The 27,873-nt window shown below is 40.9% G+C and overlaps 1 protein-coding gene across 6 annotated transcripts in view; it reads left to right on the top strand.

Moving 5' to 3' along the window:
- The window catches only part of ADGRB3 (adhesion G protein-coupled receptor B3), a 560,145-nt gene that overhangs the window by 268,487 nt on the left and 263,785 nt on the right, over nt 1-27,873 (top strand). For all 6 annotated transcript variants that reach the window (XM_048496360.1, XM_048496376.1, XM_048496350.1 and 3 more), the window contains 2 exons: nt 2,995-3,063; nt 12,298-12,406. In XM_048496360.1, the coding sequence (XP_048352317.1) occupies nt 2,995-3,063; nt 12,298-12,406 (178 nt within the window). The remainder of the gene's footprint in view (nt 1-2,994; nt 3,064-12,297; nt 12,407-27,873) is intronic.

Genomic DNA, 27,873 nt, shown 5'->3' with positions numbered 1-27,873 from the left:
AGGAAATGTGTTATTTAATGGCTACTTGGCATGAGTCTAATTGTCTCTGATGAGATTCACTTAAAGATACTCTAATAAGTAGCATAATCAAATATAGGAAAGTAAAAGCTTGAGGTCAATATGTTAGAGAAAATTATCTTTTTCTATTTAAGTTTTTGTGTGTGGATTCACCAATGGAAAACGTCCTGTTAGGTTTTGTTAGGTTGTTCATTTAATTGTCTTATTTTTTAAAAGGTGGTTTGGGGAAGTTTTCTTAAGAGATGCAAGACTTCATGATTAGATGCAGCAGCTTCAGTCCTCAGTTCAAATAGTGAAGCCCCTATTGAGTCAGGTGCTCATATTTGTGGTGAACAATTTCTGTGTCAGTTTGGTTTGGAATGGCTATAGCCACTAGGAAATACTTCCCTTCAAAATGCAAAATAGTCTATTATTTCTGAGATCATTCTGAACGTTGAAACTTGTTGTGTTCCATATATTGTTATAATGGGGATCATGCTAAGACCCACTGACTTCACCTTAGACTCTTCCCTGAAACCCAGCTCACCCTCTTCTCTTTTCCTCAAACTTTGCTGGCATGGCAGCAGCAATAGTAGACACTCGTTCTATGGAGATCTGGAATCAAAGCCTTCATTATGGAAGCACTTCTCCACAGTGTTCTGATGCCAGGACTTTCCAGAGATGTAGTTTTCCAAAGTTAGCAAGAGCTCAGAAATAATTGGAAACTGTATTTCTCATAGTGCTTGCAACTTACATTATGTGTAAAGTGCTGCCAAGTTGCATCTGATGTATGGTGATCCCAAAGGGCTTTCAAGGTAAGTGATTAAGCAGAGTTGGTTTGCCATTGCCTTCTTCTGCAAAGTCTTCCTTAGTGGTCTTCCATGCAAGTACTGAGCATGCTTGGCTTCCGAGATCTGATGAGATCAGGCTATACGGTACCATGTCACATTCCTAATGGGCATTATACTGTTGCACAGTTATCATCCATAATGGAGGCGCCAGGAGTAGCCCTAACAAACATCTCTGTCAGGAAAAGGAACTGGTAGCTTTAACTCCAGTATAGACCTCTTTGGGCACTGAGTTCAGTGGAGGGGAGGGAGAGGCTTCCTGGAGACTCCATTGCCCATCTAAGGTGGACGGGGGCTGGCCAAAGGGCGTTCTCTGCAGTGGCCACAGTGCTTTGGAACAATCTCATCTTGGAAGTCCACCAGGCAAGTATTCTGCAAGAGTTTAGACACCTGGCCTAGACCACCCTTTGTACCCCGGCATACCAGTGACTATCTACCCCAAGCGTTACCTCCCCCACTCTACTCCCATACTTTCCTTTTTTACTTATATCTTCTATCGCCATACTGGCATTTTATTGGTGCAGTCCCAGCCCAATTTTTGACCTGTGTTGGGGAGGCATTATGGGAGAGGGATGATTATGTATGTTTAGGAAAGTTAAAATGTGGGATGGGGATGGTTTTAAAGTAGATTTTGTGATGGTTTTAATATTTTGATGTGTTTTATAACTGCACCCTACTTAGGGACTTCAGTGATGACTGGGGAACAAGTTCAAAGAAAGAAAGATTCTACTTTAAGGCAGGACAGAATTTCAGAAATGTTTGGACGCAGCTCTTGATGATTTAATTCTGAACTGGTGCAGCTCTGACTCCTTCCATTTCTGAAATTCTATATAATCATTAGCTTATATAGGTAGATATACAAATTTGAGTTAGTGTGACATGCATGTATGAAACTTATTACTTTTTAATTGGACAACAGTGCCTAGAAATAGCAGTTGTGGAATAGTGGTTAGAATTTGAATCAAGACTGTGGAATCAGTCTCAGTCTGCTCAGCCGTGACCCCAAGTGACTGACCTTGGGCCAATCATCCTCTCTTAGTGTAAACTTCTACATAGGGTTGTTATGAAGATAAAATGAGAAGGAGGCAAACCATGCATTTTACCAGAAGCTCATTGGAGAAAGGATGAGGTAGAAATTTGATTTTAAAAATCAGTTCAATTTGACATATTTGGTACAAATGAATGCTGCTGTTCTTGAAAAAGGTCTAAAGTAAGCACGTCTGCAATTACTAATCATCATTTTATACAGAGAAATGGTATCTGGGCTCGTATATACATGTACGAACATGCATGGAAAATAGTGGGTCATGGAATATTGAAAAAAATGTCAACCTGTGGGTACAATCACATGGTCAGTGTAATGAGAAAGCTGGGCAAATTCAGGGAATTCATGAAAGTGGCCTCAATTTCTTAGGATTTCTTAGGCTGGAAGCAAATACAGGTCCAAGTAAAATGTGCAAGGACTTAATTTATGTTGTCACCTATGATGGAACAGCAATCTGTTTGTATGGGGCATTATGATTTTGGTTGTTCTTGGAGGTGCTCACTTGAGGCAGTTGCTTCAGGCAGCAGATTTTGAGATACAGCGACCTTCTGCTGCCCATCAGTGTGCCTGCTGTTCTTTTCACCTTGTCCCTACCCCAGGGAGCCAGAAGATAAAATCCTTCACACTTCCTTGTTTCCTTTTGCAAGCCACACATGCCATTTCCCACAGTTCTCATGAAATTCCGTCTTCTCAGAAGTCATCCATTATTTTTGGTTGCCTGTTGCCAGGGTAACCAAAACACTGACTATGTGGAAGGAGTGGCTGGAACCTCAGTAGAGTTTGGGAAACCCTGTATAGCATGTGTGGCCTGCTGCTCTGTGTTTAAAGGGTGTTGGGTGGGAATTGAGCAAGATGAGGTGAGGCAAAAGGATGGTGATGGCAGTGTTTGTGAGGGAGTCATGGCACCTTCCTCCTCCAGGTGCAATGTATTTTGAGCCCCCACTGATTGTTCTACAGTCAACATTGTGCAAACATCATGCACCCACAGCCAATAAGTGGGGAAAGGTTATGTATTTCCTCTCCTATAGATTTTAATCACTCAGCGAGGGCTGTTATTTCTTATTATAACATTAAAGTTCCTTGTCTCTTTTGTTGAATTTGCAGAACTTCTTTCAAATTGTTAGTAACCTTCTGGATGAAGAGAACAAAGAAAAATGGGAGGATGCACAGCAAGTAAGTTTCTTTATGGAACCTTTCATTTGTTGCTGATTTTTTTTTCTTTAACAGACCTTTGGATAACAACACAACTTGTTCTTATCTGTTAAGAGACAACATAAAAGTTAGTGTCTCAGGGTTTCATGGAGAAACATCAGTGTGAAAACTAGCATTACATTTTGACTCAAATTGACTGTGATGAAGTTGAAAGGAAGGATCCTACAAGGACAAAGCTTTTTCATCATGCAGCCCTTTGGGAAAAATAGCCCTAACACCTTGTAAAAGGTCCACTGGTATTTCTTCTTAGAATTTTAATTTTTCCTCATGGCATCACTGATGTGTTTGGAGGAGGTGACTCTGTTCTTATGAAACTGTCTGAAAAAGCTACTTATGAACAAAGGATAAGCTACTTTTCATGTTGCAGACTTCAAGAGGTACCCTTCAGAGAGGGCAGGTGGGCAGGGACAGCGCAATTCCAGTGACACCGCATCCTCTTTGAAGGGTTTTCCCACAACACAAGAAACTCCCCAAAGAAAAAACACTGCAAAAATCATCATAGGGGCTAATGGAGATACGCCACAGAAAAGTGGTGTATCTTTGATGCCGGCTCTGCCGGTGCACATGTTGGCTTCACTTCCTTGCCCACCCTAAAATGCCACTTTTGTGCCAGATGGCCTGGTCACAAGCAGCGACTTCTGGGTCTGGCACTGCAGAGATGCATAGCACAAGGCTGCCTGTGTAATTTGCTCCTCCCCCGGTGCATTTGCCCCTTGCGCCACTGCTGGCGCAGGGCTACACCGGCTTCAGAGTGGGGTCTGCTCTTCTTACTCTGGATTGGGCTGCCTAAGATCCTTTCTTACTACATTTTGTATAATGGGAAATCTTTAAAGGGGAAAATATACACATAGCATTGGTGCATATGGGTTTAAATAGCTACCCTGAAATTTTATGCAGTATTCAGTGTGGAAATGTAGGACTTCGCTTACTTTCCATACTATGTAATTTTCCCATTTTAATTTTGGGGATTTTAAAAGAATTCTGTTGATCAAAATATTTTTATCCCACCTTTTCTTTGGCTCGAGGCAGCTTACACATCACAGTTTAAACACTACAATTTAGAACCAATAGAATAACACTCTGAATACTCCCCTTCTTTCAAATGTTGCCTACAGTTTAAAAGCCCTGATAAATTAAACAACCTTGCAGTGCCTCCTGAAGTTTTCTTATGACATGCTTCCCTCACCTGTTTAGGGAACTCATTCCATGGAGCTGGAGCTACAGTACCCAGTACAGTAGTAGCCTTATGTAATGCCAGGTGGGCCACTTGAAGTGGGGGAAATGCTATCAGCTGGAAGTCTGAAAACTATAGTTGGTACATGGAGATATATAGAAGGATCCAGCACCTTGAATTGGATTCAGAAGCAAATTGGCAGCCAATGTATCTGTTTTAAGAGAGGCATGATATGTTTCCATCAGGTGGCTCCTGACAATAATTAGGTTGCTACATTCTCAATCAGATTTGTTGAGACTAAGAAAGGAGAGACCTGGGGAACCAGATGCAGCTGATGGAAAGCATTATTGGCCACTATATCAACCAGCTTTTTAACCAGCAAGACTAAGTCAATGAACACCCCTAAAATAGTGCTCCTGATGGGCAAAATATTTTTCTAGGCCTTCCAATGATTCAAGTTTTCACTTTTTTAATGCTGGTGGAGCACCAGTCCTACTTCAGTGCCATTTTTGTGTTATCGTTATGGGGTTTTCATCTCACTAGGAACAAAATGGGATGACATCATGGTGGTATGTAGCCTGTCATGTACATACATGACAACAGTACTGCAGGCAAGCTGTGATGGATTAGCCCACACTGAAGGGTTAATGTGTTTGTTAAGGAGCAGATTAGCAGGCCTTAGCAACAACAAGGAAGTATAAAGCACGCTCCTTATATGGAGTTTCCACCTGATTGGAAACAGTGGCGTAGCAGTGGCGTAATGGTTAAGAGCAGGTGCATTCTAATCTGGAGGAACCGGGTTTGATTCCCCGCTCTGCCGCCTGAGCTGTGGAGGCTTATTTGGGGAATTCAGATTAGCCTTTGCACTCCCACACACACCAGCTGGGTGACCTTGGGCTAGTCCAGGGGTAGGGAACCTACGGCTCTCCAGATGTTCAGGAACTACAATTCCCATCAGCCCCTACCAGCATGGCCAATTGGCCATGCTGACAGAGGCTGATGGGAATTGTAGTTCCTGAACATCTGGAGAGCCGCAGGTTCCCTACCCCTGGGCTAGTCACAGCTTTTTGGAGCTCTCTCAGCCCCACTCACCTCACAGGGTGTTTGTTGTGAGGGTGGAAGGGTAAGGAGATTGTCAGCCCCTTTGAGTCTCCTACAGGAGAGAAAGGGGGGATATAAATCCAAACTCCTCCTCCTCCTCCTCCTCCTCCTCTGCTTCTTCTGCTTCTTCTTCTGCTTCTGCTGCTGCTGCTGCTGCTGCTGCTGATTGGCTGGCAGACGCGCAGTTTGCCTAGAGACTCAGGTTGGGGGAGCTAGAAGGGCTCGTTATATAAAAGCAAGAGGAAGCCTGTCAGAGGGGAGTTGGGGGTATGAAAAGTCTGGAGAGCAGACTAAGAGTCAGTGTGACTCAAAGAGATCCCTGTCAATTCCTCAGAGTAAGTCAAATGAGATAGTGTGTAAGGGCAAAGAGAGCCAGAGACAAAGGGGGATAAGGCAAAGGGGGCCTGTATCCACCAAGATCTCAGACTGAGGGGAGACAGCCTTGTTTCCACAAGAGGCTAGAGGCCTGGTTGGTGGGAAACAGGAGGGCTTGTAACTGAAACAGCCAAACAAACTAATAGCTCTGTAACCATTAAGTACCTGCCTAAAGTAACGCTTGAGTGCCTCTCTGAATCATCCTGAGAAGAAAAGTTTATAAAATAAAATCTTGTTTTTGTATTTTAAACTTTCAGAGCCTCTCTTTAAGTTCCAGTTATTTTGCTTCAGTTAATGTTGGCAGCATTTGGTATCTATAGTTTAGTGTTCCCTGACAGGATATTCTGTTTAAAAGGCCTGTGTGTGCGTGAGTTGAGGGGAGTGCCTTAGGCCAACAAGTTCAGCTACTCTATTAACCACCCTCAGCAACAGGCTTCTCTCCCTTTTTGGGGTCTCTGACTTCCCTCAGGGAGTGGGTGCTGTTACACAAGCCAATCAGGTTTTAGGGAATACTTAACACTTTCTCCAGATAGATGAAAAGTTGCCCTTATTTTTTGCAATGCTCCAAAATGAAATGTACCATGTCATGAAAAGTACAGTCAACTCTGCCTTATGCTGAAACATGCTATAAAATACCACAAACAGATCAAGGTCATACTTGCAGGTAATTTATAGGCCACCTTTGGGGATGAGGCGGCCTATAAAATCGAATAAATAAATAAATAAATTTTAAAAAATGATGAAGCAGACACACTTCCAGGTGTGTGTGTGCGCGTGCATGCGTGTATGCTTGGGGTGTGCACCAATTTTCTATATTTTTCAGATTGGAGTTTAATAGACCCCCAAATTTTCAGAAATTCCACAACTTCCCTCCCAAATCCCCCATATTAAATGTTAGGGGGTTGTTTTGGTTTTTGCTTTTTATAAATATCTGAAATTTATGTGTCTATTAAATGATATAGGAAATATTTGTGCCTGGAAGAGGGCGGATTTTTTTTAAAGAGTGCCCCATCCATCTTGCATTTGAAACAATGGAGGAAAATTGGGGGGGGGGGCATAAAATTGGAGCCTCTGATCCAATCTTCACCAAACTTGATGAAGTGCTGCAAATTTCGTGTCTCTACTTTTAAAAAAGTTTGTCCCAAAGCCCCATAGATTTTCCCATTAACAAACATGTCACCTATGATGAATATTTCCAGAGTTCCAGGGAGGACTGTTTTTCAATGTAGAAGCATCAGCTATTCAGCAGAGCTCCTTACAAGAACTCCACATTTATGAAGATTGGTTCAGAGGTTCCAATTTTATGGGGCTCAAATGGAGGAAAGCTGGGTGCCTATAAAATTGGATCCCCTGGCCAAAACTAAAACAAACTTTGGGGCTTTCCTAAGGAGAAGCATCTTCAGACACACTGAAAATGTTGTGCCTCTACCTCAACCCCCCCCCCACACACACACACAACCCCACAAAGATAATAAACCTGAAAAAGTGGGAAAAAAATCTAAAACAAATCAGCTTTTTTTCCAGGTTTGCCTTTTTGGCTCCAGTACAATGGGGCCTCATTTTAGCTGGGGAAAAGAGCTCCAAAAAGCATTTGAAATAAATTTAACATGAAATAATGAAATTATACTTTTATTCAGTGAAGCCCTTGCTGCTCTGAATTAAATGTCTCATCCCTGATTTTGTATCGATATTGCTTTTTATTATTCCTTTGTTGTAATGACTCACAAGTAGGTAGATATGGCAAGAGCTTTAAATAAAGATTCTGTCCTCTGGTATCCATGTTGGGAGGGAGTGTTCAGCACGAAAGACCTCATTAGAGGCAATGAAAAGTCCTCAGGCATACACCCCCCCCCCCCAAAAAAAAACACCCAAATGCATATTAGGCTTTAGATCACACTAGTACATTATACGTCCATCGTTAATAGTATTTCATGCTGGAAAATGTAAATGTTGAGATTTCACAACTGCTTTTTAACCGAGAGTCAGAGAATTTGTTTTCTGTGAAGCAGACCATGGAAGCAGGATGTTTTTCAGCTTCCAAGATGAACATAATTATGATCGGTGGAGCTGAAAGAAATCATGTCATACAGGCTGAAAGAAAATAGGATGAGGCTCTCCTAGATTTGCACATATTTAATTCAGAGTGCTTGAAAGAAAACAGAATGAGATTGCTTAGCTGGAAATGGCTCACTTTTCAACCAGTTGCCATTGTTTGGATTAGGTGAAATATTCATTGTCAGATATAAACCACACATGAATATTTTATGACTTGGGAGATTATCAACAGAGTATAGGGACTTTCAGAGATCTTTGTATAATGATTGTTGCTTGCACAATATGTATGTGTGTGTGAGTGTGTGCGTGCGTGCGTGCGTGCGTGCGTGCGTGCGTGCGTGCGTGTGTACACAGTCACTTCCTATACTCAGATTTGGGTATGGTGAGAGCTGATTGGAATGAGTGCTGACATTCAGGAGGGAATAATTTGTACTGCCTTAGATTTCCTTAGGAGAGTTTACTCCTTTGAAATCCTTTCCCCCACTCAAATAACAATTTTTGCACATACAAATTTAGCATGCCAAGGAAGAAGGTTTCACCACAAGACTTTTCCCTTCAATTATAGCTTTGATGAACAAGAACACACACATCTGGGAGGTAGAGGAGAGAAACATTCTCCCACTCTTCCATTGATTGGCTGGCTGGCCAATCCTTTACCTGCATGACCAGCAACAGCATCAGCTCCATCCCTCAGAATACATTGTAAGTGCAGGGGGTGGGGGTGGGGGTGGCTGAGAAGCACTTCCAGGACAAGGTAGTAAGTGAATGTTTTCCCCCTTTACTTTTGTTCACAAATCAATAAAATGTGTTGCAATATTTTTTCATTCATTTGGAAACAAATGCAACACCCAGGGAATGAGCTCTTATTCCACAGGGAAGGCTAAATACAGTCTTCTTTTATGCATACTCCCAGAGCTGTCTGCTGCTTAGTCATTGAACTGGCTCTAGGGGATAAATCTAGGTGAGGCTGAAGCACAGCTATGTGAGTGGAAGTGAGAACAGAGGTTGTGTCGTGACCCAACAGCAGTATGTGTCCCTTTATTGCTTAAGCTAAGCAAAACAGTCTAGAAGACGGTTTCATAGGAGTCAGGTCTAATCACCTGTGCTAGCCATCAAATGTTTGAGACTTTTTGCAGTTGTGGATGGCCTACTTGTGCTCTCTTCCTTCTGGTCAGGACTCCAAGATGAAACACAGACTCAATCCAAAGTGCCAGAATATTTTCAGCCAAGAAAAGAATGGGGGAAAAATGAATCAATTTTATGATGCATTTAGCAGCAAGACAGGAATAGCTTTCCCTGGGCCTTTCCCCACTTACCGTAAACCCCGCGCTACTTGAGGAGAGTAGCGCGGGGTTCCTCCTCCCTCCCCACGGCAGGGGCGGCCACAGCGCAGCTGGCCCGACGCTGCCGCTGTCGTGCCCCCTTAGCGCGCGGCATCCCAGGCGCTCTTCCGAACGGCGCCTTTTGACGACCCCCGCACAGAGCGCGTGGTCATGGGGACGGCCGGGCGCGCACCTGCGATGCCGCGGGCTGAGAGCAGCGCGCGGCATAGGGGGGATGGAAGGGAGTGGGGAAAGGCCCTGTGTTTGTCAGCAGATGTAAACTGGATCAAAGAGTGTTGATTCCTACAATAGATTTCCTACAAAATAATCTTATTTTATCATTTACACAATTTTAAGTAAAAAAATTTAAAATAATTTACAAAACAATTTAGGTGAAATATATTTAATGAAACTATTGATAAAGGTCCCGTGTACACATACTTCAAATAAATAAATGTTCAGAGCCACAGTAGAAATCTTCTATGTAGCCATTCATCTATACATGCATAAATATATTCAAATGCATGGGAAAAGATGCATCTTCCACTCTATCCTTTGTATTAAGTAATTTGATGGGTCTATATTAATTCAGACCAAGATGGAGGAAGTGTATTGTAGTTGGGAACTGCACTTCCCAGGAGACCTTACGAGCCCCAACTCCTGCAGAGGCCTCCCTGGGTGACTGCAGCACCCCCCTCCACCCCGTTGCAGCTATGCGTCTGGTTTCGTGGCTGCCTGGAGATGCCCTTTGTGACGGACTAGCCCACATTGAAGGGTTGGTGTGTTTGTTAAGGAACAGATTAGCAGGCCTTAGCAACAACAAGGAAGTATAAAGCACACTCCTTATATGGAGTTTCCACCTGATTGGCTGGCAGAGGCGCAGTTTGCCTAGAGCAGGGGTCTGCAACCTGCGGCTCTCCAGATGTTCAAGGACTACAATTCCCATCAGCCCCTGCCAGCATGGCCAATTGGCCTAGAGCCTCAGGTAGGAGGAGCTACCGTGTTTCCCCGAATATAAGACAGTGTCTTATATTAATTTTTGCTCCCAAAGATGCGCTATGTCTTATTTTCAGGGAATGTCTTATATTTCTTTATTCTGTTCGTCAGGCATGCTTCCAAACAAAAACTTTGCTACGTCTTACTTTTGGGGGATGCCTTATATTTCGCACTTCAGCAAAACCTCTACTACGTCTTATTTTCCGGGGATGTCTTATATTCGGGGAAACAGGGTAGAAGGGCTCGTTATATAAAAGCAAGAGGAGAGTTGGGGGAATGGAGAGTCTGGAAAGCAGATTAAGAGTCAGTGTGACTCAAAGAGATCCCCGTCAGTTCCTCAGAGTCAAAGGAGATAGTGTCTAAGGGCAAAGAAAGCCAGAGACAAAGGGGGACAAGGCAAAGGGGGCCTGTATCCACCAAGATCTCAGACTGAGAGGAGACAGCCTTGTTTCCACAAGAGGCTAGAGGCCTGGTTGGTGGGGAAAAGGAGGGCTTGTAACTGAAACAGCCAAACAGACTGCTAGCTCTGTAACCATTAAATACCTGCCTAAAGTAACGCTTGAGTGCATCTCTGAATCATCCTGAGAAGAAAAGTTTATAAAATAAAATCTTGTTTTTTGTGTTTTAAACTTTCAAGAGCCTCTCTTTAAGTTCCAGTTATTTTGCTTCAGTTAATGGTGGCAGCATTTGGTATCTATAGTTCAGTGTTCCCTGACGGGATTTTCTGTTTAAGAGGCCTGTGTGTGCGTGAGTTGTTAGGCCAACAAGTTCAGCTACTCTACTATCCACCCTCAGCAACACGCTTCTCTTCCTTTTTGGGGTCTCTGACTTCCCTCAGGGAGTGGGTGCTGTTACACCCTTCAAAGCTCGGGCCCCACTGTAAAGTATAACATATAGTTTGGCCCTTAGTTTACATATTTTCATATCTGAGCTATAATGCACAGATTGGCTGAATGTTTCTGCAGGCAGATATCCTTCTATCCATGTAATGTGACCTTTCTCATTTCATCTCCTGCTACAACCCCAGAAGTCCTGTCTGCTGAAATGTTCAGCTGAAATCAAGCCATTAAGTATAAGGTCCTACAGTCACACTTAAAAACACAGAAGGTAACAATCTTCAGATATTGATCACTTTGTTTCCTTTTTTTATTAGGCTGCCTCCACTCAGTTATATTGCTTTTATTTCTTCTATGAAGAGACATTCAAAATGGCTGTGGAGAATCTTCCTGTCCTTCTCTTCTCTAGCTTCCCCTCCCATTTCCTTTCCATGAAATCTGAATAGAAACTGCCTGCTTCTTTTCCCTTTTTATTTTCACAACAAAAAAGACTAGAGATGCATTTTTTTTCAAAAGAAATGAAAGCTGAGAATTTAGAGGAATTAGTAGATCATGTCATTAGATCATTGTATTGTTATTGTGTAGCACAACACTAATTACCCTTTAAAAGTGCTCTGGTGGTCCAGTGAGACGAACGGTGACTGTGAGGGACTAACAGAAGGAAAATGGCACCAATATGGATGGCACCTTTGACAACGCACATCTTATCATCCAATTGATGTAAATGTGCTTGGGTTTAAATTCTTCCCAAAAAGACTGTAAAAAAAGCTTCATTGTGTAAATATCAGGCAAAGCAGGGATAACCTGGAAAGTGAATCAATACTGAATGATGTCAAGGGCACCTTCCGCACATGTAGAATAATGCACTTCCAATACACCTTCAATATACTTTGAAGCTGGATTTTACTGTGCTGAATAGCAAAATCCATTTGCAAACAATTGTGAAAGTGGATTGAAAGTGCATTGTTCTTCATGTGCGGAAGGGGCCAAAGATATGCTAAAAAGAAACAGGCACTCCTGTTTGAAGTAAAGTAGGAGCAAAACAACAACGTGGAAGCTGTTTCAGTCATACATGTGGTCAGAAGTAACATTTTCAGTTTAGTGTTTGGAGGAACTGCTTCTAAAATCCATTACTGATAGAGGAGCACTTTCACATCTGTGTTTCAATGTATGTGATACATTCTAAACTGAAAAAGAATTATTTCATACATTTTAAAATGCTGAAAACATACTATGGAATAATTGTGATTCCAGGTTCCGTTTATTCAAGCACGTTGGTAATGCTTATTGTATTTTTGAAGATCTTGTAATGGTGTGTTTGACCTTCATTTTTTAGATCTATCCAGGTTCAGTAGAACTAATGCAGGTGATTGAAGATTTTATACACATTGTTGGAATGGGAATGATGGACTTTCAGAATTCATACTTAATGACTGGAAATGTAGGTAAGAAATAGAAATTTATCTTATCATATACATGCTATATTGAAAAATTGCAAGTATGCATTTCATGAAAGTTGCTTGTTTCTCAAAACTCAGGTAGCCCTGTCCAGATGCCACAGTGGCCAGGGATGGCTCCTTCAGAGGGCTTTCAGGCAGTGCAGGAATGCAGCCAAAAAGAAAAAGAGCCCTGGCCACTTGAAAGCCTTCCAGAGGGCTTTTGTGTGGCGTAACTCCGGGGCCCAGGCCACAGTGTTTACAGCTCTAAAGGCCAGGTGGAAGACGACTACAGTCATCTCCACCCTGGGAATGCCTCCAGCCCACTTCCATGTCACTGATGAGACCAACTGCAGCACAGGAGTGTTGACACAGTGCTGAGCGCCATGTTTCTGCATCCTGGTGGGTCACAGGGTCTCCCACTGGTGTTTTTCCCCTCCACCAGAGTAAGTTCCCTGAAGAGGGCACATCTGTTGACGTGGGCCCATTCTGCCTCTGAAAAGCTTTCCCCCTCACCCCACATTGGCCCATTAGTCTCTTCGAAAGGTATTATTAGTTATCAGTTAACCCAGGAGTCTGCAACCAATTGGCCATGCTGGCAGGGCTGATGGGAATTGTAGTCTATGAACATCTGAAGAGCTGCAGATTGCAGATCCCTGAGTTAACCTATCATATCCCTGCTGGCTTCATTTTACCATTCAGTGCTAAGGACTGTAAAACAGAAATAACCTTGATTTATACCTTGTATTTATACCTTGTATTGACTAGTATGCAAGCTAGAGATTATGCAGCATAGTACCTTTTTATCAGTGAAAATACAAAATAACCACGTTACCTTTGAAATGTTGAGATTTCCTTTGGAATATTTCCAATTGTTGGGTCTTCAGCTTGTGTACATTATGATACTACAAAAAAATAAATGACTTTTTTTTACCTTAATGAAAACACTAAACATATCAATACAGCTCCTCTTTGCCTTGTATGAGTGTTCAAACTACCATTATAAAGAGCATCAGGATTCAGAGAGTACAAATCACTCTCAGTTTGTATGTGACAGGCAGACTTTTGCTTTATAGGCTCTCTTCTTCTCCCTTCCTGCACACTTCCTGCAAACCAGGAGAGTATCAAGAAACTGCTATTTACGTATGCATTCAGATTGGGTGCTTTAACAAATTTTCCTTTGTTTCTTGCTTACAAAGGATTCTACACCACTCCTGAGATTTGGGAGTGATGCCTGACTGCATCAGTGCCTTTGATGAAAAGTAGTAACTTATTGTGGTTCACAATAAGCAGCCATCTGTAGTTAAATGAGAAAGCACTAAAGGCTTACACAATATTAAGGAGCAGCTCAATGTTTTTCTTTGGGTGCATGTGTATGCGTGACATACTTGGACTTTTATATTTTTACTCATGCAAACATTTTAGTTTAAAAGGACTGATTTTTCTGTGAGTGCTATGCTCTCAGTTTGTGAACAGGAATATTAATAGTAGAAAACAAATGTCTTGTTATGAAAGTTCCCTTTTTCAGAGATGTGACTGCTGGTTCCTTTTTTATAGTGATATCCATCAGTATGAAACTAAATCCATTTTTTAGTTGTCCCATCCCAGTTGTGAGTATATTTAAGTCAAAAGCTCCTGAAAGAACAATCCACATGTCCATATATGTTGGGTATTATTCTTAAAGTATAAAAGATGACTTCAAAGTTACAGCAGTTTTTTTACATGCAGAAAATTATATTTTTCTTAATGTTCATCACAGTGCTGCAATCTTAAGTTGAACGGCAAATAAATTTCAGTTGGGAGGGGCCAGGTTCTAGGAGAGTTCAATTGCTTCTTAGATTGATTCAAGATGGAACAGTAAACGGAGTGTCTTTTAGGAGTTTATTGTGGTTACATTTTGTACCTCTTTTTCATCCCTGTTTCTAAACAATAGTCATGTATGGTCTGCAACCCTGGAGAGGGCTATCTCTCCATTGTTTAATCAATTAATCCATAGTTTAATCAATAAATTCCCTTTGGCAGAAGGATATGGAATCGGTTTTATGAATGGGTAAGTAAATGGTTCTTCTGGCTTAGCTCTACACTGCTGGTTCAAATGTGCTTTTTGTGTACTGCTGTACTGCATAAAAATTAGCGAAATAACAGAGGACTTCGTTCAAATGGAAGCTTGATGTGGCAGTCTGCTGAACAATAATTTTTAAAAATAATTTTTATTTTATCAACAAAAAGTTACAGGAAAAGGAAAGAAAGTTAAAAAACAAAAAATAAACGAACATGAGCAAACATAACAATTATAGCAAGGTTACTTCTGAAAGCTCATGGCTCACACAGACTTACTGATCCTAGGTTTTCTCAGAACTGTTGGTTCTATATCAAGTCCTTTCTGTTTCGCCTGTTGAATTTAAGGTCCCCAGTACCTGAGGAGGTGAGAGCTGAGGGAAAACTCGCTCTCCAGCCAGCAAAATTGCTCCTTTCAGCAAGAAGGTCAGGAGCCCTCAAAGGCTCAACTGGAGTGAAGTGCCATTTCAGAAAGTGGGTCTGCTGCACAATGATGAAGGCTCTTCCCATTTTACCCCTGGCTTTCCCAAAGTCCACATACTGCCCAATCCATAGGCCATGCCACAACTACCATTGCTACCTCGCTTGATCATTGATTTTCCTATCTGAGACTATGAACTTCAGGCCTGTGATGCATACTCTACTGTGGTGCATTCTCTACTTTTAGCTGTTGTGAGGGCTTCAGCAGTTCTTAACAGCATCACTGGTTAACCTTGTTATTAGTCATAAGGATCAGGCATGTGTGATTCTGTGGGTATGTGTGGGAAACAGTGCACTTGCTGAATTGTTGGATATCAACCTTCTGTCATTGTGATGATTTTGGAGAGCAATTCCAAGATTGTAGAATTAAGGACAGAAAGCCAATGTAGAATTCCAAATATATTATTTATAAAATTGTCTCATTGTGAAAGATCATAAAATGTAGGTCAATTCCACACAGGGCAAATATAATGGGTATAGAATACAACACAAACCGTGGGAGGGGGGGACTTTGCACAGGTCCCATTCCCCAAATCAGTCTGCCCTGTTTTATTTCCCTCAACTCGGGATTTTCAAAAATCGCTAAAACAGCAATCCTTTTACAAAATCCCAGGTTGCAGCTGCTCCTGTGCTAACGGCCAGGCAGGAGGAACTCTATTTCTCTCCCTTCCACTGAACCGTCCAAAGTCAGGGTGAATCTGTCTGCCATTGCCTGGCCATTGAGGGAGACCCCTTTTTCTTTTCTTTTTTCTTTTTCTTTTGCAGGTTGCATATGTGCAGCTACGCAGTTGCAGCTGATCTTATTGTGGAATGATCGGTATGGCTGTGGGGGTTCATTTCTGCATACCTGCGTAGCTACACATGTGTTTCAGGGAATTTTGTAAAAAAGAGAGAAGCATCTCCATGCAAAGGCATAAAAGCAACCTGGATTGTTTCCATAGGCTCCATTCGCTGCCTGCACAGCACGGATGTGAGCTGGAAAAAGGAAAACAGGTTCCTTTATACCACCTGCAACCCATGATAAATTTGCTGTGTAAAATCAACCATAGATGATGGGTTGAAAAAAACCACCCTTGAGGTTCAGAAGTCCTCCTTTGCCTTGCAATAGCCTAATTCATTAAGCAACACTGCTATAAGGTAGGTTAAGAGGAGATTGCAGTTGTGCTTTTTGATTGTCTTGCTGCAATGAGAAATATTTACTCGATCTAGATTATGAGTGGTAATTGATAAGCATTCAAAAATTCTAGTATGGCCTCTTCATATTTGTGTTTTGTCCAGATAATGGCATGATTGGTTCCATTCATAGCATGTGAATAGAAAAAGGAAGCAGGGGGAAACAATGCAGTTGGTTTATAACTGTTTCTGAGCAAATCCTTTAATTGTAGAAAAGGCATGATTATTATTAATTGTGTTTTCATCTCAAAAACATTTATAATCCTGTCTGAAATAGTCTTTCCCCATATTTGATTTTAATACCACCCATATAAAACCTGTGTCTATTATTCTCACGCCACCCACTGAGCAATAATATCACATAAGCCAAAGGTCACATAAACTGAATATGTGGTAGGAGGATTATGAATTACAAATGTGAATTACAAAGAAGGAAAATGTTTGCTGGCTGAGACACAAAAAGCCATTGTCTCAGACACTTCGTCTCTCAAGCTGCTTAAAGGCACAGTGAAACCTCTTTTGTTGCAAATCACTTCTAAATAAAAACATCACACATTGAAGAAGCTTCTTTTCAGAGTCACCCTACAAAGATCTACTCAAAATCCCACTCAGGTAAATTCAATGTGACTTACCCCAGAAAAGTGTCCTTAGCAGTGCACTGTTTGCCTGTGAATGTAGTAGGACCTGGTTCCTTGAGAGAGTAATTTTGCCCCATGTTATCTCCCCCAGTCTTAGGCTCATTCCACACATGCAGAATAATGCACTTTCAAACTGCTTTCAATGCTCTTTGAAGCTGTGCGGAATAGCAAAATCCACTTGCAAACAGTTGTGAAAGTGGTTTGAAAATGCATTATTTTGCGTGTGCGGAAGGGGCCTCTCAGTCTGACACAGAGAATCTCTTGATGTTTATGTTATATTAGTCACCATTGCTAAATTGTAGAAATTTTCTTAATGACTGTAGAGTGCTGGTATTAACTTCAGGCATTAATCAACTGTCCAGGTCACTTGGCACTTTGAAAAGGACACAGCGAGTCTTCAGGGTTTACAGCAGGCACATAGGTTGGGGGAGGGGGTTCCAAGGGTTCAAACTCGCCCCGTTACATGTCCGGCTTGCTTGAAACAATGCATAGAATGGAACAGCTGGAAAGTCAGCTCTGTCACTGAACCCACCCCATTAAAAATCTATACCTATGGTATATTTATATAATTCATTTATACTCCGCTTTTCTCCCAATGGGGACCCAAGGCACCTTACATCATTCTCCTCCCTTCTATTTTATCCATTTTTAAATGCACCAGCGATCATTAATCTAGCTGCTGTGTTTTCTCCTCTTTGTTGTATTTTATTTTATTGTTTTCACTCACTGTCATTTGAGAACATATGTGTTGAAAAATTAGTCGTACGTTTTTTGGATAAATGAACAAATAGGATGTTGTGGGTTTTTCCAGGATGTAGGGCTGTGTTCCAGTAGTATTTTCTCCTGACATTTCACCTGCATCTGTGGCTGGCCACACATGCAGGTGAAACATCAGGAGAAAATACTACTGGAACATGCTCTTACAACCTGGAAAACCCACAACAACCTAGTGATTCTTGCTGTGAAAGCTTTCAACAAATAAACAAATGTTCGTTTATTTGAGAATGTGGCCTTAATTACGTTGCCCAGTATTCTATAATATAGTCACTAGTTAGGAGAACATTTAAGGTTCCACAAATGGATGGATTCAACATAGCATGTAGCTACAGATGAACAGTTGCTGCAAAGCAGACACTTCTGATTATGTCAAATGAGCCTAAGGCTACGTTAAAATATGCCATTTAAATAAAAAATGTGGACAAACCTGGCTAGTTTCTAACATGTGGAATTCTCTTGCTCTCATCTTGAATAGAGTATTGTGGCTTAAAGCTGACTCCAGTTGTTTGTGACATAAAGGTTAACCCAGGAGTGGGGTAACTTGGTTGTGTGTGGACATCCACATTAATGTATACTAGGTAATCAAGTTAGTTTTTAACTGTGATTCTTAGTTTTAAAAGGGAGTGAGAAAAGAAGTTCTCACATATGAGCCTGGCAACTGGCTAAAATCATGGTGCTTTTTTAAAAATTTCAGCACTGTTATATAAGTTGCCTGAACACAGCCTAAAGCTGTAGAACCTTACTCTGACAATTCATTGAGGTTATAAGTGAAAAAGAAGTGTATATGTGTTCATAAAATGTAAGGGCTTTGTCTCAGAAAGATGAGAGATTTTGGATTTATACCCCATTTTTCTCTCCTGTAAGGAGACTCAATGCTGCTTACAAACTCCTTTCTGGGAAGTGCTAGAATATAGGGAGCAGGGACGGACAATGAGTGGGGAGATAACTGAGAAGCACATATTAAATAAACAGAGAGGACATTTTGGAAACATTGTAAAAAATTGTTTTCGTGGCTTTTGTCCACATAGCCCAGAAAAATTAAGCATTTCAATTGAAAATGGTCACAGAGAGGGAGAGAGAGATGTATCTTTGAAGCAGCAGAGACTCAAAATCTGTGCAGCTTTGCCAATACTGATTTTGTATCTATGTAGCATGGAATCTACCCCCACACAAAATAAAAATGGAAAAACAGCATGTTTGGGGGCAGAGGATGAAGCCCTCCACCACGACCTGGACCACGGTGCCCTGTGGACAAGGGGGGACCCAGCACCCACACCTAGAGCCGGCCGTATCCTCATGTTGGGGGGCCAACTTGGCCCCTAGTGACAGAGAAGAACAGCTCACCCCCGGCCTTACCACCCTGGTGGAACAAAGACTGGCCCTGCCTGAATGAGGGCCTCCAGCAATGGGTGGGCCAGATCTCCAGCGCTGGGCCAACGGCCAGATCGATGGAGGAGTGCAGCTGGCAGCCCTGCCCCTGCCTTGAAAGGCAAGGCAAGGATTGGGCCAGAGGCTGGACGGGCCTGGCCACAGCCCCGGGGATGTGACCAATTGGGGCAGCAAGGAGGAAGGAGTGGGAGCCAGTGGGGGCAAGTTGTTTAAATGTGAAGGACGGGATGGGGAAAGAGAAGGCAGTGGAGGAGAGAGGAGAAAGTGTAGAGGAAGGAGGTGGAAGGAGACCAATGACAGTGGAAGGAACAGAGAATGGAGGATAGGTGAAGGAATGAGGAGGCAAGAGCCGAAGAGGGGAGGAAGCTAGGAATAGCTGGAACCTGCCCAAGGCCGGAACCAGGCTCTGGGAAAGATCAGGTGGAGGGGCGCTCCCAGAAGAGGAGGCAAGGAGGTCTTAAGAGAGAAGGACAGGCCAGCAGTCCATCCTGTGGCTCCAGAGATTGCAGGCAGCCAGCCACCCTGAGACCACCCAGGGCGAGGACGGTCAAACCACCCACCGTGAAGATGAAGGAAGGAATCCACCCAACCTAGGGCACCGGGCAAGGCAGCTGCTCACACAGCACATTCACATAACTGGCAGGCAAAAATGAATTTATTAGTGTACAACTAATGGGCAGCTATGATGTCAGATGACAAAACATCCATAGGAAATTTCTGCAAATGGCAGACAGCACAGAGAATCACTGAAGTGGCACAGAAACGAAAGTGAGAGCTTCAAAATTGGGCAGGAGAAATTTTTTTCCTGATCTTCACATAACAAACAGATGCACATTGAGGCTTCTTAATTATTATAAACTGTACGCAGTTGCATAACCTGTCAACATATTAACAATTCTGTTTTATTGAGCTGCTTTAGATGGTGTGGTACAAACAGTGTTTCATACACTAAAGACAGCATTCTGGGCTACTGTTAGCATATAGTTGTTAAAATGGTTGACTTGGAGTGGGGAAACCGGGGTGGAAATATCCACTAAGCCATGAAGGTTGTTGTACCATCCCCTAGCCTCTTATTTTGTAGAGACAAAATGTTGTATAGCCAAATCCTCTATGCACCCTGAGCTCCCTGGAAGAAAGATAGTATGCTATGTCATCACAGAAATGAAATTTTCACTGTGGAGTACTGCTGTTTTATTTTGCCCTTGTTATTTCCTGAGGCTGCTGCAGGGTCATGCCTGTCTCTTTCAATCCATTGAGTTTCAAATCTCAGTGTGTTCTATATAGTCACCAACCACCAATCCCTGTCCTTGCCTCAAAACTGTTGCTTGGCTTCTCTGTACCTCTTGAGGATGTGGGGGCAGGGAATTATTCTCTGCATATGGTAAGTTTTGTGAACTCGGAAGATTATCCTTTGTGCATAATGCATTGTCAAACTATAAAGAGCCATTGTTGAGATGTAAAGAGTGGACCATATGGAGAGCATTAACAACTGACGAAGTGTAATAACTACTGTATCTGTAAATTCTGGGGTGGGATGGAATAGGGAAATGGCAGGGAGCTTCTCAGTAACTTAAGTGAATTAAGTAAATGTGGAGTTGCAACAGCTGGAACAATTGTAACCATGGTTCTCTGACCATTTTTAGATCACTAAATCTTCTCCCAAGGCAACAATTTTAATAACTATGATCTTTTAAGATAATCTTCTGTATTTAGATTACAAAGCTTTTATTGTCTGTAATGATGTTTACTGTAGCTCTGGGTGAATTCTTTCACTGGTAACTTACATTTTTAAATTTCGGCTTTGTTTTCCATGAACTGAGGAAGCCCGTGATTTTGAGGACGGGAATGGAGGGGAAAAAAGAAGCCTTCATTGCTTTGCATTTCAAGTGTAGGGAGTTTTCGTCATATTTAAATAAATTAACTCTCTTGTCGGAATAGTTTTGTGAATGAAAAATATTTCCAGCTAAGTGACTTATGGAATATGTGGCTTGTAACTTGCTGTGATGCAGCTGTTTATAGTAATGTGAAATTGCAATAATTAACCAAGTGAGATTAACGTTAGTAAGGGCTATGGGTGTGTATTTTTAAAAGCTACCATATATACTCACGTATAAGTCGACTTTTTCAGCACATTTTTTGTGCCAAAAATGCCCTCCTCGACTTATATGCAAGCCACCCGCTGCCGCCGCCGCCACCGCCCATCATCCCCCTCACTCACTCACTCACTCACTCACTCACTCACTCACTCACTCACTCACTCACTCACTCACTCACCCACCCCCCTCACTCACCCACCCACCCACCCCCCTCACTCACTCACTCACTCACTCACTCACTCACTCACTCACTCACTCACTCACTCACTCACTCACTCATCCTTTCCTTTCCCCACATTTCCTTTCCCCGCAGGCTTTGAGGCTTGGCTTCAGGGAAGCTGCTGCTCTGGCAGCCTGTCTCTATGATTTTCTTAAAAGGGCAATGGTCCAAAGATTGCTTAAGTGTATAAGTCGAGGAGGGCTTTTCCCCCTGTTTTTGGTGGCCTCAACTTATATACAGGTTGACTTATACACGAGTATATACGGGTATGTCATTTTCAGATCCATATTTCAGGGCAGGCATTTTTTTTTTAATCCTGAAGAGTCCCAACCCTTGTTATTGTTTCGGGATTGGGAGGATACTTTTTCAGATCCTGAAAATTTGGGACCATTTTTCTAATCCCCCACCTAACCTTCCAAGGTAGCAACAGCAAGGATGAAGGGGGAAAGGCAAAGGAACTTGATCCTTCCAAACAATGTCTCATAACTCTTTAATTTTTAAGGGAATAGACATCTGCTGATAGGAAATAATAATTTAATTGTGGAGATGCTAATCAACAAATGTTTGGTGGGACATCTGCTTTCTCCCTCCCCACTCCTGCATCTCTCCAAAATTGATATACTCCCCAGACTTCCAGGAAATGCATTTGTGTTACACTCAGAATTTCAGGAGTATTCTAGATCATTTTTTAATATCCCTAATATCATCTAATTTTGGGTTTAATTTCAGCTCAGTTATATCCAAATGCACATTCCCAGTACAGACCAAGTGGCAGTTCCTAAATTAAAGTATGTACATAGATGGGTAAACAAAGAAACAAACAAATAATTGCATTATGTCATCTTTAAAGCACAAATGCATCATGTTCTTCCATGTTCTAAATATGAGTAAAATGGATAAAGGGAATGCTGATAAAACCTCAGTTCCTGGAGGTACCCAGTAAGAACTTCCAGTAAGTGCAAGAGGCTGCATTAAAAACAAACAAACCTTTGCTCAGTGCTGCCTCCCGTACCTCCCCCCCCCCCGAAAAAACCCTTTCTTGATACTCGTATTTCCTGGCAACCCTGCATTCTAAAGTAAAAAACATTTGCCAGTGTTTACATATATGAAACTAGAAATGTGAGAAAACATTTCAATCCATATTACAAAAATGCTTATAAACTCTGTTTCCACCAGATGTTTAATATAGAATGTGCAGATACTCGGATAGACAGCGTTAGGCCAAATAGGTTTCAGAATGTCCTTGCTTGGACAAAGGGCAAACTTTAAATCTAACAAATCCTTCCTGGAGGAGGTCTCTTCTGAATCAGTGTCTCTTCATTTTGTCCTGCTACGAATTTAATTTTTAGCTTCTTCTGCCCCTAGTGGTCTGGCATCACTTGGGGGTTAAAGCCATCACACTTTTATTACAGAAGTTTCTTCTGTGCCAGTGCAATTGGGGATAGGGAACTGTGAATCAGACGAGATGGAACACTCAGTTCTGTACAACTTCCCAGATTTTTTTTTCCTTTTCTCTTCCCTGTAGCAGAGTTTAGAGCTGTGAGTTTAAATGGCAAAGCAGAAGGAGGAGAATGGTCACTATCTCTTATCCTTCAAACTATTTTTTTGCTCAAAATCAGCCACAGCTAAAATAAAAACTGGAGGTGGGATTTGAGCAGAAAAAAAAAACATTGAAGGAGAGCGCTCCTTAGGCCCCTTCCGGACATACAAAATAATGCACTTCCAATCCAATTTCAACGCACTGAAGTTCTGAAAGGAGGAGGCTTTTTAAAAAGCTATGTTTAGCTATGTTTGCGTCTTTTTTTCTTTCTGTAAGTTTATCAAAGTCTTAATAAAAATTATTTGTGAGTAAAAAAAAGCTATGTATAGCATCTAGTTTGGCCTCTTAGGTGTCTGAGCAACATTTGGCAATCATTTGGCTGTGAAACAGAAGAATGTACAAATAAAATCACTCTCTGTAATATGCAGCTAAATGCAGCAATTTGTTAGATATTGATTGGCTAACATTCCAGCTTCCTTTTGGCCAACTCAGTAAGAATAAATCTGAAAAAGCATGCAAAAAAGAGAACAATTTCATAGATCATCTTATCCCTCAGAAATGTGCAATAAAGCTGGCAAGAAGTTTATAGGTATAAAAAGTTCATCAGTATGAATAATTATATCATTGCTAATTTTAGCACTGATTTATTGTTACCTTAATTTTTAATGTCATGCAATGACTCAAAACCATATGGATTTAACCAAATGCTGAAACCTTTGTCAGAGGCTCTCTTGTATATATCACCCATCCTTCCTGGACATGAAGTAGCTGCCATGAAGGAGATGGCCTTTTCAATGATGGCACCTCATCTTCACAACACCTTCACTGATCCAATTTTTTGGCACACTCTCCTGAATTTTATGTTCAAGATGGAAAAGTTTTACTCTCCAATACATTTGACAATTAGTGGAGTTGGGAAGGAGCTAGTTTTTAATTATGCCTCTTATTTGTGCCCCTGTTTTTGTTCTTTTCAAACTCTGCTTCTAGATGGCTTATTGTATCTTTATATTTTAAATTGCAGTTTATTTCAAGTGTTATTTTATTGCAGTACTAGCACTAAAGCCCATGTTAGTTTCAAGTAAAATGGGCACTAGTAAGATGGGGTAGAGAGGGTATTGTGAATGTCTTGAGAATCTTGCAGTAAGAGGCAATGCATAAAACTACTTCAAATAAATAAAACTTGTCAGCAACCGTGGGGGTTCGGTAGAGTGGTATAGCAGGGAAATGCTAAAGAGCTAAACTAGAAGTAAGGAAGCAAAGAAAGAAATCATTAAAATAAACATTTAAAGTACAGGTTTGAGATATTTATGAGACACGATGTATCACTGTTATGAATGATGTCAGTCGCTGTAGGCATTTGGTGGTTGGACAGAACTGGAGCACAATGAAGTCTCACACTTATAGCATAAGTGCAACATTCTGTTTCTCTACTGTAGCAAAATCTTGACATTTTGCCATGTTGTTGCAGTTTAAGGGTTCTATTGAACACATAGTCCCTGAAAGCAGAACGAACAGAAATGTAAAAAATAATAAAGGCACTCATAAATTAAGTTATATAAAGATAGACACATGCAAACTATCTTTTATCATAGCACCATGTTTTAGATAAGGTTTGTGTAATGTGAAGTATGATGTGATTCTAAGTATGACCTTTTCCATATGCACAACTTACCCCAGATTTTCCCAGTGGTCAAACCTTGCGTCTTGGAAAAATCTGTAAAATAATTCTGCATACTCCTTTTCCCTGTTATTGTGAAATTTTATTTCCTTTGTCTCTTCAATTGCATTTATTCCACACATTGCTGCTGAAAACGTATTATTCCTGATGGTGGTGGAATGTCATTCGTGACACAGAAGAGCAACTGGTCCACTTTTTTTCCTTTTAGACAGGCGCTCCAGCGTGACTGCGCAGTTATATTTTGAAGCGACAATTCAGAAATGTCTCAGCCACCCTTTCTACCATTGAAAACTACCAACCAAAAATGGGAGCCAAAACAATCTCTAGAGCAGGCACCATTACCTGAAGGAACAGAAACACGTAGCCACCCACCCAACAAAGAACCACACTTTCCAGCCAAATTTGATCTGCAGCAGTCCCCAATTACTCTTAGTGCTCTTTTAATAACCCCAGCATCTCAATATTCTATTGCTAATGCATTCGCCCACAATTTCAAAATCACGTTCTGCCCTACCATTACATTGGTAGTTCGATATGAAATTGACATAATTGATTCAATCAACCATGCTAGTTTGTATCTCTGTCTGAACATTATCATTGAAAGTTCTATGTGAAATTGACAAAGCTGATCCAATTGACCCTGCTTAATTTATATTTCTCTCAACATTACATTGCTAGTTCGATATGACAACAAAAAAATTAAAATTCATTTTGAAAATAAAGAAGCAGGGAGAAGAGAAAAATGGTTGAAGAGGAAGTTGGGCAATTAATGGGCCATGGATAATGGCCAGCTGTTTGGTAGGATGGAGAAATAAAGATCATTTCAACATGATCACATGCTCAAGGGACACTGGCTCAGAAACAGATCGAAAAAATATTGTGGTTAAAATGCTTTAGAAAGCAACAGAGGAAAAATGAAAGGAAAATGTTTCTGGAATGAACCAGAAAATTTTTTAACCGTGCAGAATTCAAAGAAAAAATAGTAGCAATTGGCAACAAGATAGGTTATAAACCATTCATGTGGAAAAGGCCTATTATTGCTAAAAAGTACACTGATAATTTTAATGGGGTATACTTCCCAGCACACATGCTTAGGATTATGAGTCTTCGTGTATATCTTAGAACATGAAATTCAAAGGTGGGTTGCCCAATGCAATTAAAAGCACATATTAAAGAAGCTGTCATGAGCCCACTGGTTGTATCAATGGGTGCTCAGAGCACAAAGCCCCATAATTCTCTCACCACTAGATAGCAAAATGTAATTAAAATTAAATTTGTGCTTTACAAATTAATCTCCATTGGAGGTGCTATATGACAGCTTTAATTTTGTCCTCTTACTTATTTTATTAGATACAGCTATAGATCAACAAAAAAACCACTGATATACAAATACAGTAATAATGTTAACGAGCAGTTAATGAGCAGTTTCACATGGCACTAAAGATCTCTGTGTTCTGCCAGAAATGTAACAAAACTTTGACACTTCGAAGTGTGTCGATGATCTTATGAAATGTGGGAAGATCTTATCTTAAGTAAAACCTAATAAGTCATTAGGGTAACTAAAGGAACTAGAATATCCAAAAAGTCTAGACTGCAGGGGTGATGTTAACTTGGTTTTTTAATGTCCTTTTAACAGTATAGTAGAATATAGTTGATTTTTGTGTTAGCATCACAAGGACATAGACATACCTCCATAGGCCGTTGCTGGAATCTCACGGTAAGTAGGGCTGGTGGGAAAAATCAATACAACCTCTTGAGACATCCCATCAAAATTTAATAAAAGTAATAGCTGTTAAATATGGTGCAGCAGCAATTCCCATCTATGACCACAATGATTTATATGGATTTGGGAGGAGAGTTGTCTCATTCTGCAGCTCAAAGTCAGGAAATGTTGACGAACCAAATATTTTGTTCTACTGAGACCTGACTCCAGTAATTGGTTCCGAGCTAGGCCTAGCGTAGGTAATTATCTTTATACTCCAGACAGGTTGTGGGTCAACTGAAAAAAAAGATTTCTAGGCCTCTTGGTTGTAGGTATAGCCATCCAGTCTCTATTGTCCACATTTAGCAGCTCAGCTTCCTGTCACAGCATTGCATTAATAGTCCGTTTGGGGGCATTAAACAGAGTTGTAAGGAAGTCTGTTTGTATTCTGTCTAATGTCACATAGTTGTTATAGTGGCCCAGATGGCCACCATAAGTAAGCTGTGTTAGAGATTTAGTCAGAAATAATTTAATGGCAGTTGGAATAAACCTCCCCCCTTTAATTTGATAAAATCTTAATATGGTCACTGTGCTTTTTTTTCCTGTCCTCTATATTCTCTTCCTGAACCCCAGAAACAAGTTGGAGTTACCCACGAGGATGAACAATAGTGATGAAACACAAAAGATACCCAACAGAAAGATTCTGGAAATGCACTGTTAGAAATGTCTTAATTACTCCACCCTTTGACTTTTGCCTCCTTCTTGTCCTCGTCCAGTTTAGGAATCTGCTAGGTGGAATTTTGAGCTTCCACTGCGTAAATTGGTTAACTGTATAAATGTCGAGATTTCGCCCACCCCGAAGAGCCAATAACTGTGTCAATCATCCAGCTGCCAAATGGGAATTCTTGTCTCAGTCCTGCAGATCGGCTTTTGTTCTTGTTCTGCAGTTGATCACAGAAACCTGTCATGTTTGGGGATAATGTGGACAGCGCAGACAGTAGAAAAGGACTCAGGGATTCTTGTTTTTCTTTAAACTAAATTAGACTATTTTACTGTGTACTCAGCGAAACCAGTAACAACAGCAACAAAAGATAACTAATACCAAATAATTGCCCTCTACTTTACTATAAAAACTAATGCATGATATTAAACCTCAAATTTGTTGCAAAAGATTATGACTGATTTTAAATACACATTTTAATTAAAGATACCATCCATATTTCATGTCTCTCATTTACATATGAACTGTTATATAAGTGTTCATTGTGAATGCAATATGGTGATCACTCTGTTCTGTATGTGAAAAACAAAGCCATTGCTTCTAACCTAATATCAATAATGAAAACATTTTTGCCAGTAACATTTTTGCCAGTTTTAGATTAAACTATGCTGGACTTCTACAGAAGAATGGTTTACTTTATGTGAAATAGTGGTAAAAATACATTGTTTTGCCTGTCCAATGGTGCATTATAAAGTCAGAAATAATAATATTTTAGCTGAGACAGTTATGGTAACATCAGTTTATGTGGATATTGTTTTATTTTGAGAACTTCTGCTGTGTAGGAATTAAAACCTACTCAAAGTCTAATGTTTCCCACTGAAAGGAAATTAATTTAATTTTGTTCCATATGCATAGATCGGATTATGTGTTTCGTTTTTTCCCTTCACAAATGAAAGAAGGAATACTCTTTGGGGGCCATTATTTGACATCATGCCCCACCAGCA

This window comes from Sphaerodactylus townsendi, linkage group LG01 (assembly GCF_021028975.2).
Source record: "Sphaerodactylus townsendi isolate TG3544 linkage group LG01, MPM_Stown_v2.3, whole genome shotgun sequence".
Lineage (NCBI taxonomy): Eukaryota > Metazoa > Chordata > Lepidosauria > Squamata > Sphaerodactylidae > Sphaerodactylus > Sphaerodactylus townsendi.
The sequence above is the reverse complement of the archived record's forward strand: the minus strand, read 5'-3'. Positions and strand labels throughout refer to the sequence as shown.